We start from the raw sequence: 16,322 nt of genomic DNA on the forward strand, positions 1-16,322 counted from the left end.
CTTATGGGAAAAGGAAGGATATTGGGAATTTGTTGCAGGAAATGAAGAAGAACCAGTTCTTCTTGATGTTCCCAATCAACAGCAAATGCAGGCATTTAAAACATGGCATAAGAGAGCCAAGAAAGTTATGTACTGGCTGTCTATCAGCATTTCAGACTCTATGATTGTGCATATTCAGGATGCAAGTACACCAAAGGAGGCATGGGATACTCTGTCAAAAATGTATAGCACAAATACGCAAGCCAGGAAAATGCAGCTCAAGCAAGAGTTGCACAATGTGCAAAGAGAAGGTATGAGCATCAATGACTACCACATGAAGGTGAAGAAGATTGCAGATGCACTTGCTTCCATTGGGTCGCCAGTGGAAGATGATGATTTAGTGTGGCGATGACAAGATGATAAGGATGAAGTGTGGCAGTGCCCATGAGTACAAAAAGGGAAAGTGGAGTTGTTATAAAATCCGAGATACACACTCGACTTTCTTATATACTTAAAATATATATGGCGAATATTATGTTGGCACAAAGGGAGAATAGATGAGAGAAAAGAAAGATGTAGAGAGAGAGGTAGAGAAACTGGCAACACGCTGGGGACTAGAAGATGGGCCAGTCCCCCCCTTGTGGAGTTATATTATTGACAAGGAGCAAGCTCCTCCATTACACATAAGCCAGTTCTTACTTGTAGATCTTGGAAACAAGATCACGGTTCCTTGCACAATATACAACCGGCTAACACTTGCACAACTTGGAAGCACATTTTGAACCTTCTTGAGTCTCCTCTCCTACACATATTGTGTAGGGCTCTCCTCTTAGCGCTTTATTTCAACAGAGCTTCGCAGCACTTGCACCTTCTGTTCTCCTCTTGGAACTTGATTTCAGCAAAGCTTCCGCAGCACTTGATTTCAGCAAAGCTTCCGTAGCACTTGTACCTTCTCTTCTCCTCTTGAATACATGCAAAGTGATGCTTCCTTCACCTCTCCCTTACACCCAAGGAGAGCCTCTTTTATAGGCTTTCAAGAGCTTCTCTTCTTGGAGAGAGAGTTGAGTTGATCTTCATGCAAGATGTGTGTGACCTTGAATGGTCTAGGAAAGGATTATGCATAGTTTCGGACATCCATTTCAGTTCATGAAAGATTTCCTGATTTCGAGGAGTTGATTGCTCTTCTAATTTCTGAGGAGCAGAGAAATGGTGGTGCATCTTCTTCAGGAGGAACTTCAAAGGAAGCTGTCTTCTACTCAAATGCTGAAAGAGGTAGAGGCAGAGGTAGAGGAGGCCGATTTGGAGGCCGTGGTAGAAATCAGAATATACAGCAAACTCAAGAAAACCAGTCCTATGGAGGAGGACGTGGTAACTCTAGAGCCAGGGGGAGCCAAAGGGGTCGTGGTGGATGGCAAAGAGGCCAAAATGCAAACAGTAATGTTGAATGCTACTACTGTGGTAAAATAGGTCATATGGCTAAAGACTGCTATAAAAAGCAGAATGACATCATGAATGGAAAACTGCAACAAGGGAATTATGCATCTTCTAGTAGACAGGGTGATGATAGAAATGAGCATTTGTTCATGGTGTAGTACATGAACAATTCTGTGACAAGTGCAGAAGAAAGCAATGATGTATGGTATGTTGACTCAGGTGCATCAAACCACATGACAGGTCATGCAGAATGGATGGAGGATGCAAGGAAAATGGAAAAACCAGGATTTGTGGAGACTGGTGATGATACTGCACATCCTATTGTGCAGATTGGAAAAATTTCCTTGTCTATGCAGGATGGGAAAAAGAAATACATGTCCGATGTATTTCATGTCCCGAATATCACCAAGAATCTAGTTTCTGTCGGTCAAATGGTTGAGCAGGGCTTGCAGGTCAGATTTAATCCTCATGGATGCTTTGTTGAGGATATGAAAAATAAAGGTCACTTGATAGCAAAAGGAAAGAAGAAGGGCAAAATGTTTACGTTGAATGCAGACATGTCTGAATAGAGTGCAGCAATGTTTGCACATGGGACCGGTTTAGTTGCAGATATTGATATCTGGCATAAACGCATTGGTCATGTTAATGTACAGCGACTTAAATCAATACAGGCTCAAAATATTGTTGCAGGATTGCCTAAATTCAAGGTTGCAGAAATGATAAGGTATGTGAAGCCTGCCAATTTGAAAAACAGGCAAGGAAACCATTTCCTAGACATGTTTAAGAGAGTGAGAAGCCATTGGAATTAATCCACTCTAATGTGTGGACTACTAAAGCTGCATCTCTTGGAGGCTGTCATTATTTTGTCACTTTTATTGATGACTATAGCAGAAAAGTTTGGGTGTATTTTATGAAAAAGAAAAGTGAAGTTTTTGGGCATTTCAAAACTCTTAAAGCTATGGTTGAAAAAGAAACAGGCCTGCAAATAAAATGCCTAAGGTCAGATGGAGGGGGAGAGTACCTCTCAAATGAGTTTGCAAAGTTCTTGCAGGAGCATGGCATAAAGCAGCAATATTCATGTAGTCATACCCCACAACAAAATGGAATTGCAGAAAGGAAAAACAGGCATATTGAAGAGGTATCTCGTGCTATGCTCAATGAAAAAGACCTACCAGATTTTAATTGGACTGAAGCAGTTGCTACAGCAGTCTACATAATGAACAGGACTCCCACTGCAGCAATACATGGAATGACTCCAGAGGAGAGGTATACTGATAGGAAACCAGATATTTCTCATTTGAAAATCTTTGGTTGCATTGCCTATGTTCATGTGCTAGATGAGTTGAGATCCAAGTTGGATCCAAAAGCTGAGAAGTGCATCTTTATTGGTTACTCTCTGCAGCAAAAAGGATATAGATGCTATAACCCTTCTACTCGTAAGTTTACAATGAGCAGAGATGTTTTTGATGAGATGAGTAGCTGGTATAAACCAGTAAATGTGATTGATGATGTAGATGCACAAAATGGTAATGCTGTACAGAATTCACAGCAGCAGTCACAAAATATTAGTGGACCTGGAGCATCCTCTAGCAGTGGTTCACATTCTTCGCCATGGACAGGCAGATTGAGATCAGGAGAATCTTCTCAAAGCAATGCAGATAGTGGTATGCAAGTATCACGAAAAGGAAAAGAGAAGGTTGATCAGCCCATATTTGATGTGAATGCAGGTCACTCTTATGTGGATGGTGAATCCAGTGGCTCAGAACAGAGCATTGATGATGAGTTGGGTATTCCTTCTATTGTTACACCTAGAGTAAGGAAGACCAGGGATGTTTTGAGAGCACCTGGGAGTGAGCTAGGTATCCTGTGGATAAGCTGAAATATGGTGGATTTACAGCCATTCACTATGCATATATGGTCAAAGTGATACAGGAACCAGAACCCACTTCTTTTAAGCAAGCCATGGGAAAAGAAAAATGGGAGAAAGCCATGGATGAAGAAATTGATGCCTTGGAAGCAAATGCTACATGGGAATTGGTACCTTTGCCTAAAGGTAAGAATGCAATTGGTTGTAAGTGGGTTTATAAGGTGAAGCACAATGCAGATGGTTCTGTGAACAGATACAATGCAAGATTAGTAGTCAAGGGGTATGCACAAACATATGGCATTGACTATGAAGAAACATTCAGTCCGGTTGCAAGGATGGCAACCGTAAGAGCAGTCATTGCTATGGCTGCATCAAAGGGATGGTCTTTACATCAGATGGATGTAAAGAATGCCTTCTTGCATGGTGATTTGCAAGAAGAGGTCTATATGGAGCAGCCACCAGATTATGTGCATGCTGTTCATCCTGAGTTTGTTTGCAGGTTGAAGAAAGCCTTGTATGGCTTGAAGCAAGCACCTAGAGCATGGTCTGACAAGATAGGACAGTATCTTGTCACTATTGGCTTTCAGATTTCCAAGGCAGATTTCTCACTTTATATGAGAAAAACAGAGAAAGGTATTATGTTGCTTGTCATTTATGTTGATGATTTGATTATGACAGGTGACAGTGATGAAGATATCCTTCATGTGAAAATGCTATTGAAGCAAAAGTTTGAGATGAAGGATTTGGGAGAGCTGCGTTATTTCTTGGGCATTGAGGTGATTAGATCACCAAGTGGGATACAGCTCTTGCAGAGGCAGTATGGATTGGACATGCTATCCAAATATGGGATGACAGGCTGTAAGCCTATTTCAGTTCCTTTGGAGCAAAATGTGAAGCTGAGCGTAGATGCAGGTGAGCTTCTGGAAGACCCTACTATGTACAGACGCATAGTAGGAAGTTTGATTTATACGACTATTACCAGGCCAGATTTGAGCTATGCTGTTGGATTGGTAAGTCAGTTTATGCAGGCTCCAAGGAAATCGCATTTGGATGCGGCTAGACGCATACTCAGGTATGTGAAGTCCACATTGCAGTATGGACTATTTTATGAGACGGGTTCAGATACAGTTGCATGGATACACTAATGCTGATTGAGCTAGTAGTATTTCTGATAGACGATCTACCAGTGGGTATGTGTTCTCTTTTGGGAGTGCTGCAGTCACTTGGAGCAGCAAGAAACAGCCTACAGTTGCCTTGTCGAGTACAAAGGCTAAGTACAGGGATGCAGCAATGGCTGCATGTGAGGTAGCTTGGTTGCATAAGCTACTTTATGATATGCATCAGTCTACAGATGGGCCAGTTGTCATTTATTGTGACAACATGAGCAGTATACACTTGGCAAATAACCTAGTCTATCATGCTAGAACAAAGCACATTGAGGTGCATTATCACTATGTGCGGGAGAGGGTTTTACTAGGTCTTATTGATCTAGTTTATGTCAGCACAGAGGATCAGGTAGCTGACATATTCACGAAGGCATTGGGCGCAGAGAAGCTGCGCAAGTTCAGAGACCTGCTTTGTATGCAGGAATTGGGATTGAGCTCGAGGGGGAGTGTTGAGAGATCGAGCTCCACTCATGATATGCCAGGGTGACCGTTGTGCATTTATGTCACCGACTTGTCAGTTGCAGATGCGGTTGGTACACCGCCCATGAATAATAGCTAGATGACAGCTGTCCTTATCTACTCTAGTTCGTGGCTTAGTTAGTATGCCACCTTAGTTATTTGAGTTTGGTTTGAGACCCATATATAGGATTCTTCTATTTCTTTGTATAAGAGTTCTTTTGGCTTACACAACTAAGAAGAGGAAAACTGTTTTCAGCCTCCACCTCTGTGTGTATTCCCCCATTGTGCAAGCAAGAAAACTATAAGTGAGACTCCTTTCTTCTCTCCCACAATCTTGACACACCTCATGGTTCTAGCTCATCTTCTGCCAAAAATGCATTTAATGACAAGACTCGTTTTAACAGGTCGAACTTTACTACTTAGTCGATTTTGATGAAACATATCCTTGACTCACAAAACCTATGGGATCTTGTGCAAGGGTTGAAACCCCAACCCAATCCCGCATTTGTTCCATACAAGGTCGTCCGCTCATGGAAGGCTAGGAATGCCTTTGCTATTGTCGAGCTAATGCAGGGCTTATTGCATGAGTTTCATTCTCAGCTTCAGCATTTTGACTTAGCGTCAAAACGATGGGCACACTTGATTGACCGCTATGCAGCTCGGGATAGGACCCGTCGTATTAATCTTGACCATGAGCTTCAGTTTTTCAAAATCACTGACCGGGATGACTTGAAAGTCAAGTTGACTGAGTACCGGCGTCTCCTCGCTGAATTCTCCACTACGGAGACTCCCAAGTCCTCTGACAATCAGGTCACATTGTTCCTCAATAAACTCCCCAAGAAATACTTCAATTTTGTGAAAGAAATAGTTTCAAAGCCTACCATGCCTACATTCTATGAATTTGAGTATCAACTGTTGCGTTACGCACGGCTGTTCGATCAGTTTCATATGAATTCCTCTTCAGAGGGGACTTTTCTTGCTCATTCTCAGAAAGGGCAACAAGGAAAGTGCAAACCAAACCAAACCAAACCTCCACTCAAAATCAAAATCAAACTCAAAAGCTAAATCAATTTGGGGATTCTTAAGAAAACTCCTAGTCACAACTTAAACCAGGGTGGCAGAATGTACCTAAAAAGAATAGATATTGTCAACATTGTCAAAAGGCTGGCCATGTTGATGACGAGTGTCGATCAAAGACACGAGGCACAGCACTAAAATCTAAGTCTCAAACCCCCGCCCCTCAATTGGGCAACTCCCAGCAACAGGGGAGGCAGGATGATGGCAAGGGGCCATTTAAAGATCAGACTCATACTACCACCTTAGGGCCATCTTAGTTGACAAAGTTCTCAAATCCATAGGGCTTGTCTGATTGGTCTGCAAAGGCCCACATCGTCTCCGTAGAGACATCCGATGCAAGTCTCATCCACATCTGTGAGTTGCCTTCTGACAAGGTTACTGCAGAGACCCACTCGTCACAACCGAGCACTTCAACTCCAGTTTGGATTGTGGAGAGTGGAGCTACACATCACATGACTCCTATAGAGGACATTTTCCGTACCCGAGCCCCTGCAGCCAGGCGGGCCCGTGTAGGAAACAACTCCTCGATCAAGATTCAGGCTCAAGGTTACGTCAGTTTTGCCACTGACAAGGGTCCGGATCTGGCTTGGTTGGACAATGTATATCATGTCCCTCAACTTGGGGTGAACTTGTTATTTGTTCAGCAACTTTACCGGTGGGGCAAGCAGTTTTCTTTATAGCGACCACAGCCGAGGTCCTTGACTCTCAGACTGGTTTAGTGATTGCTCACGGTGAGGCACAGCCTAATGGCCTATACCACATGACTCATTTTCTCACTGAGCCGACTGCCGAGGGCTCCGTGTTCCATAGCTTCCAAGCCTTAGCCACATCTCAAGAGCCTACGCACAATGAGCATCTTTGGCATTTTCGCTTAGGGCATCTTGGTTATGACTCACTCTTTTTGAGTTGTCACGCCGTGAGCTGGTTGAGGGCCTTCCACGCCTGAAGCTAGCTCGAGATGTCTATAAAGCCTGTCAGCTTGGGAAGCAGCACCGTACCCCATTTCCTCAGCAGTCTACACATAGAGCTAAGGAGCCTCTTAGATAGCACCTTTGCTATTGGCCAGCTTTGAGACATGATAAAGATCACTTTGTATACACATATATCAAAAGGTCAAGCATGATAGGCAAAAGATGCCATGATTATTGCAGCCCTTGCCTACACTTGATAAGCCTTGGCAAAGCATAGCTATGGACTTTATCAAGTTTAATGAGCAAGCCCATTTCATTCCAATCAGAAAGAAAATAAAGACTGATCATATGGCACGGTTATTTTTGCAACATGTGCTTAAGTATCATGGCATGCCAAAGTCAATCATTAGTAATTGAGATCTATGGACTATTATTCAAGTTTAATGAGCAAGCCCATTTCATTCCAATCAGAAAGAAATGGACTATTATTCAGGTTTATGAGCAAGCCCATTTCATTCCAATCAGAAAGAAATGGACTATTATTCAGGATTATGAGCAAGCCCATTTCATTCCAATCAGAAAGAAAATAAAGATTGATCATATGGCACGATTATTTTTGCAACATGTGCTTAAGTATCATGGCATGCCAAAGTCCATCATTAGTAATTGAGATCTACAAATAAACCAGTTTATATTGGAAGAGACTATTTGAGAACATGGATACCAAGCTGAAATTGTATTCATCCTTTCATCCACAAATAGAGAGTCAATCCAAAGAGGCAAACTCCACACTTTGGAATCTCTTGAGGTACTATGCTTTGCACCATAAGGCACTGTGGGAACAATTGTTGCCCTTGGTTGAGTTTGCATATAACAACATGGTGCAAGGTTCCACTAGCAATGATCCTTTTGAATGTGGAGGGTCAAAAGAAAGTTACCCCTATTTTGCACACTAAAGATAAGATTTTTTAGGGTAATCATTATGTAAAGATCATGAATGCAGCCTATGAGAAGATTAAGTAGGCACTTCAAATTTCACATGAAAACCAAAGGAGAGTAATTGATCACAGTAGATGGGCTTTGTAGTTTGCTAAGGGTGATTGTGTATGTATTGCTCCGTTTTGAAAAGGCAAAGATGAAAAAGATGAAGCAAACACATAATGCCTTTCATATTAGTTTGTTGAGGCCTTTTCATGGTGATGTGACTGAGGATATGTTTGTTGAAATTCAACTAAAGATTGAGGAGTTGGATGAGCTATTGGTACCCTAGCAATTTTTGGCACATATAGAGAAAAAGATCAAAGGTAAAGTTTTCAAGACATACTTGGTAAAGTTTCAAAATTACTTACTAATAGATGCTAATGTTAGCAGAGTATTTGTCAGCTCGTGTGAGTCTGAGCTTGATCTAGGCTGGGCATTTTTATTAGGTATTTTAGGTATTTTTCCAGTGTGGCATTTTATGCAGTGGAGCATTTTATGCACCAGTCGGCCAGCATTAATGCTGGCCGACCAGCATTTATTGCTCCCCACTTTTCAGCCTATTTATACTCAGTGGCTCCTCCTCAGTCAGTATCACCTTCACCATCTGCAGACTCTGTGGAGAGAGGAGCCAGTGCCAGTGCCAGTGCCTGTGCCAGTGCCCACGCAGCCAGTGACTCACTGTTGTATGCGACTGTCTCGTATTCAGATATATGGATTCCATTTCCCGTGCATACATCTGAGTTCTCATCTGTATCGTGTTCTTTTCTTTTCTTTTCTTTTGTCTTGTGTTTCAGCAGTTTATTTCAGCACATGTTTATGCTTCCACCGCTGCTCCACTTCTGACATGGTATCAGTTTTCAGGATCTGTGTTTCTGCTGTGTTTTATTGCTGATTTCAAGACTGTTTTCCCCTTTTCTGCTCAGGCGGCTGCTGCTCAAAACAGGCAACCTGTTTGACCTGCGCTTTCTGCAGTTTTACCATTGCCTGCTGCCTCCACACCCTCTGTTGCCTGCGTTCTCCATCAGCAGCTGCTGGCGACAGTTTTCTACCTGTTTTTTCTGCAGTTTCCAGCCTGCGTTTTGCTGATTCAGCATCTCTCATGGCTGGGTGACTGTTAATTCAGGCCGTTTTTTCTGTTTTTGGCAGTTTTTGACTGTGTTTTTGCCTTTCTGCAGTAGATTTTGTCTTCTATTGATCAGATTTTGGATTATATTGCATGTGAACTCTCATTTTCTGCAGTTTGTGCTTGTGTTTTGGCTGTGTTTCCTCTCTAAATTCCATCTCTTCTCTACTTCTCTTCTTATCCTCTCCATATGGCTCCTCCGTGCACTTCCACTGATGATAAGTTACATGGACCTGATTATCTCACATGGAGTGCTGTCATGAAAGCTTGGTTTGTGCAGAAGTGGTTATGGTACATCGTCTGTGGAGCTATTCCTTGACCTCTCCGTCCTCCTCCTCTTCCTGACGACTTTGATGAGGACAACCATGAGGAAGTGGTGCTCACATGGGACTCGGACGATGCCCGTGCTTACTCGGCGTTGCTTCAGTGTATTTCCAAAGCGGTCTTACCGGCAGTTACCTCCTGTAGGACATCTCCTGAAGTATGGCAGAAGTTGTAGCAGATGTACGAGGCACCTTCCACCATGCGGGCAGTCACACTTTATGGTGGCCAACTCCAGCAGATGAAGTTTGAGCCGAAAGATACTATTCAGTCTTTTCTTCTTCGTGTTACGCAGGTACAGGACCAGCTTTGGCACATGCAATCTGCTCTTCCCGAGGCGAATCTCGTCGGGACGGTCCTCTACAAGCTCCCCCCGGAGTTTGATGGAGTGGCCAATGCTTTGCGGCGCAGACATCATCGACTCCTGTCAGTTTTACACATATGACCTCGATGCTTATTGAGTATGAGACATCCTTGAGATTACAGGGGCGGCTTCCGACACATTATGGAGGCGAGGCTTATGTAGCTTCAGAGAGGGGTAACGGGAAGAAGAAGTCGAAGGCCCAGTGTTACCACTGTGGCAAGAAGGGACATTTGCGGAAGGACTGCAAGATGTTAGCGGCTTCCAGGAAGAAGGAGCAGAAGCCGAAGCGGAATGTTGACTCTACTGATGCGTCCTCTCCTTCATCAGACTCCGACTCCGATTCCTCCAACCAAGGTGAAGTCCAAGGCGCGGAAGGGATTCTCTTCTTCGGATCGCGGAAAGGGCTTGGTGGCCCCTTCCTCGGCTGCTTTGCAGTGGTGGTGATGAGATCAGCTTTCGTCCGGAGCTCAGATGAGGGGACACTTTGGCGGTCTGGCCAAAGGCAGGGAATCCATGGTCACCTATGTTCAGGGGCATTTTTGACAAGATGGACTTGTATGCTACTGCGAGACATTGGTGATGGACACAGAGACATGCTATGATCTTCTCTATTTTCAGGTGTTTAGTACGATCGACATCGACATCAGGTTCTCTCCGAGGCACCTTGGTGGTGGCTTGATCACCCACTGCGTGGGTATCCATGGTTCTACTTGGTGGTTCTATGTTGTATAGTTTCTGATCCCTTTTCATTGTACTATTGTATTGTATCAAATCACCCATGATCTCAGAGAGGGTGTTAGCAGAGTATTTGTCAGCTCATGTGTGAGTCTGAGCTTGATCTGGGCTGGGCATTTTTATTAGGTATTTTAGGTATTTTTCTGGTGTGGCATTTTATGTAGTGGAGCATTTTATGCACCAGTCGGCCAGCATTAATGCTGGCCGACCAGCATCTATTGCTCCCCACTTTTCAGCCTATTTATACTCAGTGGCTCCTCCTCAGTCAATATCACCTTCACCATCTGCTGACTCTGTAGAGAGAGGAGCCAGTGCCAGTGCCCACGCAGCCAGTGACTCACTGTTGTATGCGACTGTCTCGTATTCAGATATATGGATTCCATTTCCCGTGCATACATCTGAGTTCTCATCTGTATCGTGTTCTTTTCTTTTCTTTTCTTTTGTCTTGTGTTTCAGCAGTTTATTCAGCACATGTTTATGCTTCCACCGCTGCTCCACTTCTGACAACTAAACGGATGAAAGAGAGTGACTTGGCAAATCACTCTCAATTTTTGCAACTTTACCTTGATGCCTTTTAATTGTTGCAACTTTACTTTGATATCTCTAATAACTACATTTATCTACTAACAAAGAGGGCCAAGGATAAGGAAGGGAGAAGGATGAGGGGATCCAAATCCAAAGGAGTGAGCAAAGGATCGGTGGGTCGAATATCATGATAAATGCATAGCTACTAAACCATGGTATCCAAACTCATGAAAACTAAGGCACTCATAGCCATTGAAATTGTAGCCAATGACACCAACATTTAGTAGCCAATCATCATAATTGGGAAACTAATAGTTGTTGATCAATTACATGACACTCATAGTCATTGAGATTGTAGCCAATGATACCAAAATTTAGTAGCCAATCATCATAATTGGAAACCTAATAGTTGTTGATCAATTACATGATTTTAGACCCATGGTAGTCTTGCTCCCTTTGAAGCCATAGCACTAGATCACTTGTTAAAGAATGAGGCTGGAAGAAGTAGCATCCAATCAAAAGAGAGAATATAACCATGCATTCGCAACATTGATAATACCACTACGAGAGCTCAAACACAAGTTTAACAATCTATGTGCACTTGTCAAGAATCCCATGCCTTAGCCTTCATATCTTGTCTATCAAAAAAAGTTTGAACTTTGGGAAAGTTACTAAGTATAATATGTCAACATGTGTGACTACAAACAAGCTTAACATGTAAAAGTTTGTTGGTAATGTGCAACTCTTGGTACATGAGAATATATCCTATGTGTTCTTGTATAAAATTTGTCGAGTAAAAGCCAGAGACTCCCAATGCAAGCCCTATTTGTAGGGCTCCCAATACAAGATCAGGTGTATAAGCTCCTAGTACGAGCCAATTTTGTGCACGCTCCTAGATATGACTTGAAGTATGTGCTCCTAGTAAAATGAACAAGGCCTTACCCAAGGGGAAATTGTTGGTATTGTACTCCTCTTGGTGCTATCACAATCTTAGAAGGTGGTGTGGATGGGTATTTTACATGTTACTCCACAATGATACTTCTACGAGGGGGGGGGGGGGGGTATGGAGGGGTGGAGGCCACTGAAAGCTTGGAGCATGTAGAAGAGCTAGAATCCGATAACAATGATGGAAATACAAGAGTCCAAGACCTATTTGTTGTCTTTATCCCTTGTCACTATGGTGCGACTTTTGTAAAAGGCATTGATAAATCATAAATGCATGTTGCAGTGTCCACAGAGGTGTCACCTTAGCACATGGCACAATATTTCATATGAATAAATTTGCTTTGTGTACTCATGGCTGTTCAATGTTGGCACCCACCTTGAGTCTACAAAACTGGCTGCTTAAGGCTGTAGAATGAAGCTATGCTTACAAGCTGGGTGAAAAGGAATGTCTATGTCAGCTGGCAACTCCACAACCATAAATGTTGTATTGCCTACAAGTATAGATGGTTATTGTTGTTACTGCTGATAATAGTCAATGGAATGTTTGTTTTCCTGTACCTCACTCTTCAATCAGGATGGACAAATAATCATCATGTACAGCATATGCAACGTTTCTGCATTGGCTAGCACCATATACAAAAATTAGACACTTCAGGGCACCTATAGATGTTATATTTCATATGCATTTACAACATAGTTATCCCAGTTACTGCAAGTCAATCCACATACAATAGTAGAAAATTGTGAACTTGTTTATTTGACTTATGTAGTTATGAGAGTGTCCATTGGTCTAAAACTTCCTTGAGAGACCTGACATAAACATTCAAAAGTTACAGCGTTAATTGAGATATCAATTTAACAGTGAAAATAATCTTCACCTTTTTGCCACTGTAGGCATCCAACACATAAACATGGCTGCTTGTAGTCGATAAGAGCATCATTTTTCCATCATTACTAAACTTCATTCCCGACACTTCTGCAGTGTCACCACCAACGAGGAACGTGTCAAATGGTCCCTGTGAGTTAAGTACATCACAAGTAACCACAGCAGAGTCACATCAGCTACTAGCAATCAAATGGATACTAGCACAGTATTCATTCTCACGAAGGATAAGTCAGCTACATACCTTGTCATATGACCTAGCATCAAAAAGCTTAATGGCTCCTCCCTCCATAGCTACAGCAAATACAAGACCCTGTTGATCATAGGCTACAGCTGGTCTTCCACGAACTCGAAGCAGACCCTACTAGTACAACACAGAATAAGTTCTGAAAAGACTCTGCAGGTCAATAAGCTAAATTTGAAGCCTCTTTGAAGGCATGATTATATCATGATCTACCTGGCATGCATTGTCGCGCAAGTCCCATAATCGAACTGTATGGTCTAATGAGCCCGACATGAAGCAATCATTTTTAGGAGACATGCACAGTGACACAACTCTGAATCATAAAACAATGGATCCTTCAGCAACAAAGAGACTTTGGAACTAAAACTGTTTAGGATCTGAGCACAGCATGGTAATTTCAGAACAAAGCAAACACATTTTCTTTGTTTTCCTAAGAATGTCCCAGCAAATGATTAATGATTAATGTACCTCCTACTTATACAAAAGCCCACACATAATTCTATGTAAGAAGAAAGTGAATAAGCATTAAGACTTAAATCTGCTCTCTGCAACCATTAGCATCCACAAAAACCATATAATGGAAAAGATTACCGGTCGTGATGGCCCTTAAAATACCGGAGAAAGCGATTGTCATACAGTGAAAGATACCGCAGAGAATCTGTTTGAAATAATATCACCCGTTAGACCTTGATGTAAAAGCTCTCTGTAAAGAACGTGCTTGTCTTTGTTTGTTGTTTGTCCCCTTTCTCTTTTTTCCTTTTTTTGTTTGGGAGGGCACATGTGTGTACATATCCTCGTTAAATTCACCTAATTTCCATCAGTATTACAAATGACTTTCAAACATTACCATCCCAGTCATTCTTAGATGCATAGAGAACCGCACTGGTGTGATGTGTGAAGCAAATTTGGCTGACACCATACTTTTTACTGTGAACCATTTTTACAAGCCTGAAAAGGAAAAGGCAGTGGCATGAATCCAAAACATAGAAGGCATTACTTGAAAATTAAATCAATTTATAATCATTTTTCGAAAGATGATATAGCCAGAAACATTTTTATATCGGTTTAGTACAACATAAAATTGTAAATGTTGTAAGGAACAAACGTTGCATTTGCTGTATCATATAAACGGATGGATTCATCATCGCTAGCCGTCACTAACAAATCCTCTGTGCGGTGGAAATCCATTGAATTGATCCTGCCCATCTGCAACAATCCATCCATCCCAAACAATGAAATAAACCAATAGTGCAATGAAAGAAAATTGTTAGCAAGAACAACTGCTCACAAGGTAGCCTGGCTTTATGACAGGCCTAATAATGTCAACCAATCTCACACAAAAAGCTTGGGTTAGGCAAAATCTCTGCAAAATTTCATTATTTCCAGGGAAAAGTCTGCTTTCTAGTACTAGCTTCCAGTAGATTAAGGATTCATATGCATGTTTGCTTCACTATGGATCAATCTTTGCAGTAACAATTAGAGATGTGATAGGATCAGCAGAGACAGTTAAGAAAAGCTCGAAGCTTCTCCTACCAATTCATTAAAGACCTGCACAGCCAGACAGGTATAGTGGAAAAACGCCATCACATGCACTGCTGCAGAACAAAGCATGAATCGTACAGAATCTGCCAAGCATATTTTTTGCATTAAAGTTTTCATGCATTTTGGTGTTTAGATTTACAGTCTGGAGGAAGGCTTTATTTTAGGTCAGAGGGGTTCATAGTTGAGAAAGCTTTATTGTTCAGGATTTGACTTTATAACACTCCATTCATTCAGAAAAGTATGATTACTGCTGAGGTCACTCCAGCATTTTTAAATTATGCACACCTATTCCCTTGGTTACAGAAAAGGACACCACATAACCATTGGTGTTAAAAGCCTCACAAGTTTCAAATTGACGGACCTAATCTCGATACTCTGCTCATACATCATTGCATTCTAGGTCCTGCATCTTCTGGATACATATTATTGCCATATAGTGGCCAACGAGTGTAGATCACTATACGCTCAGCCATTAGTCATTTGCATAGATAAGACAATCAGCATTTGCTTGTAAAGTGATGGCATGGAAGCATCTTGCCAGAACATGTGTATCTTGAGCACTCAATGTAAATAAGTAAAATCTCGAAGCTTCAATAGAATGGAGGTAGAAAGTTTAAAACCCAAGGAGTCACAAACGGGTGTGTGATTGTGTCAATGCATAGCTTCTTTAAGGCTCCTCTCCCTTCTTCCCATTAACGATTTTAATAGTCCCTACGAGACTGTTTACGGCACTCCCCTGACCAGGTGTGAACGGTTCCAGAGCTAGCATGTAAGACATCAAAATTTGGCCATGCAGCCATGGAGTTAAAAGCCCTGCGTTGCACTCATTTTCTGCGAGGCAACTAAGGCCAACAGTAGACACGGAGCGCCAATGATCCAGCCTAACGTCTGCTTTAACAGTCACTCGGCATACACAAAAGTCTGTCTGCTGTCAGACGGCTACCATTTTCGGCTGTCCTCGTCACCCAGACACCATAACCAAAAACAGACTACCAGTCAGGACCGATGCGCTTTTAGAGAGGTCGTCGATCGTCAAGCGTAACGTCTGCTCTCAGTGTGTCTCAGCGTAAACAAAGAGTTTTGTCTGCTATCGAACGCCTACCATTTCAGGATATTCTCACGATCACGAGAGGCTCACTTATTCACAATAAACCTTAGGGTTTCTGCTAAACAAGCTGTATTCACATATGTGTTTTTGTAGCAAGGGGCGAAAGAGGGGGGTAAAGGTGCAGTACGTCCTTGAAGACAGCACCGACGGCCATGCTGTTCACCAGAGGCTCGCTCAGCGATCTCAGCTCGCGAGGTGGCTGCTGCTGTGCCTGCTGCTGCGGCGACGGATTGTTGCTGTTGGTGGTGGTAGCAGCCTCCATTGCTGCAGCTTCTGCTGCTGTGTAAACTCAAGGCTTTTTGCTCCTTGGCTTTACATGCCTACATTAAACGTTCTACATTTTATCGTGTTTATTTATTTATCTATTAAACAAGCCTAACAAGGCAATGTAATTACAAGGGCCTACCAAAGTCCGCTTTAACCTAATAAGAGTCCTGTCCTGCCATGGTGAGGGGGGAGAATATGGGGGAAAAAGGTTTCAGAACTTTGCAACAATCACACCAAGTTTGGGTAACATTGAAATCACGAAGAATAGTCCATCGATTTGATTGCAACATAAATGTTGCTAAACCCACCATTCATTCAATTTCGTTGATCCCTTATAGCCTGTTTGACAAAGGTAATACATTTGCAATCTAATTGGTTAGCACCACTAGCA

At 42.3% G+C, this 16,322-nt stretch overlaps 1 protein-coding gene across 3 annotated transcripts in view; it reads right to left on the reverse strand.

Moving 5' to 3' along the window:
- LOC148035277 (Transducin/WD40 repeat-like superfamily protein) overlaps positions 1-15,984 on the reverse strand; it is a 40,979-nt gene extending 24,995 nt beyond the window's left edge. For all 3 annotated transcript variants that reach the window (XM_087680273.1, XM_087680274.1, XM_087680272.1), the window contains exons 1-7: positions 15,792-15,984; positions 14,120-14,220; positions 13,862-13,962; positions 13,606-13,672; positions 13,228-13,327; positions 13,015-13,131; positions 12,766-12,903 (exon numbers count right to left, since the gene is read on the reverse strand). In XM_087680273.1, the coding sequence (XP_087536399.1) occupies positions 12,766-12,903; positions 13,015-13,131; positions 13,228-13,327; positions 13,606-13,672; positions 13,862-13,962; positions 14,120-14,220; positions 15,792-15,926 (759 nt within the window). In that variant the 5' untranslated portion in view covers positions 15,927-15,984. The remainder of the gene's footprint in view (positions 1-12,765; positions 12,904-13,014; positions 13,132-13,227; positions 13,328-13,605; positions 13,673-13,861; positions 13,963-14,119; positions 14,221-15,791) is intronic.
- Between the last annotated feature and the right edge of the window lie 338 nt (positions 15,985-16,322).

This window comes from Lygodium microphyllum, chromosome 6 (genome assembly GCF_053477565.2).
Source record: "Lygodium microphyllum isolate KBCC chromosome 6, Lygodium_microphyllum_v1.1.10, whole genome shotgun sequence".
Lineage (NCBI taxonomy): Eukaryota > Viridiplantae > Streptophyta > Polypodiopsida > Schizaeales > Lygodiaceae > Lygodium > Lygodium microphyllum.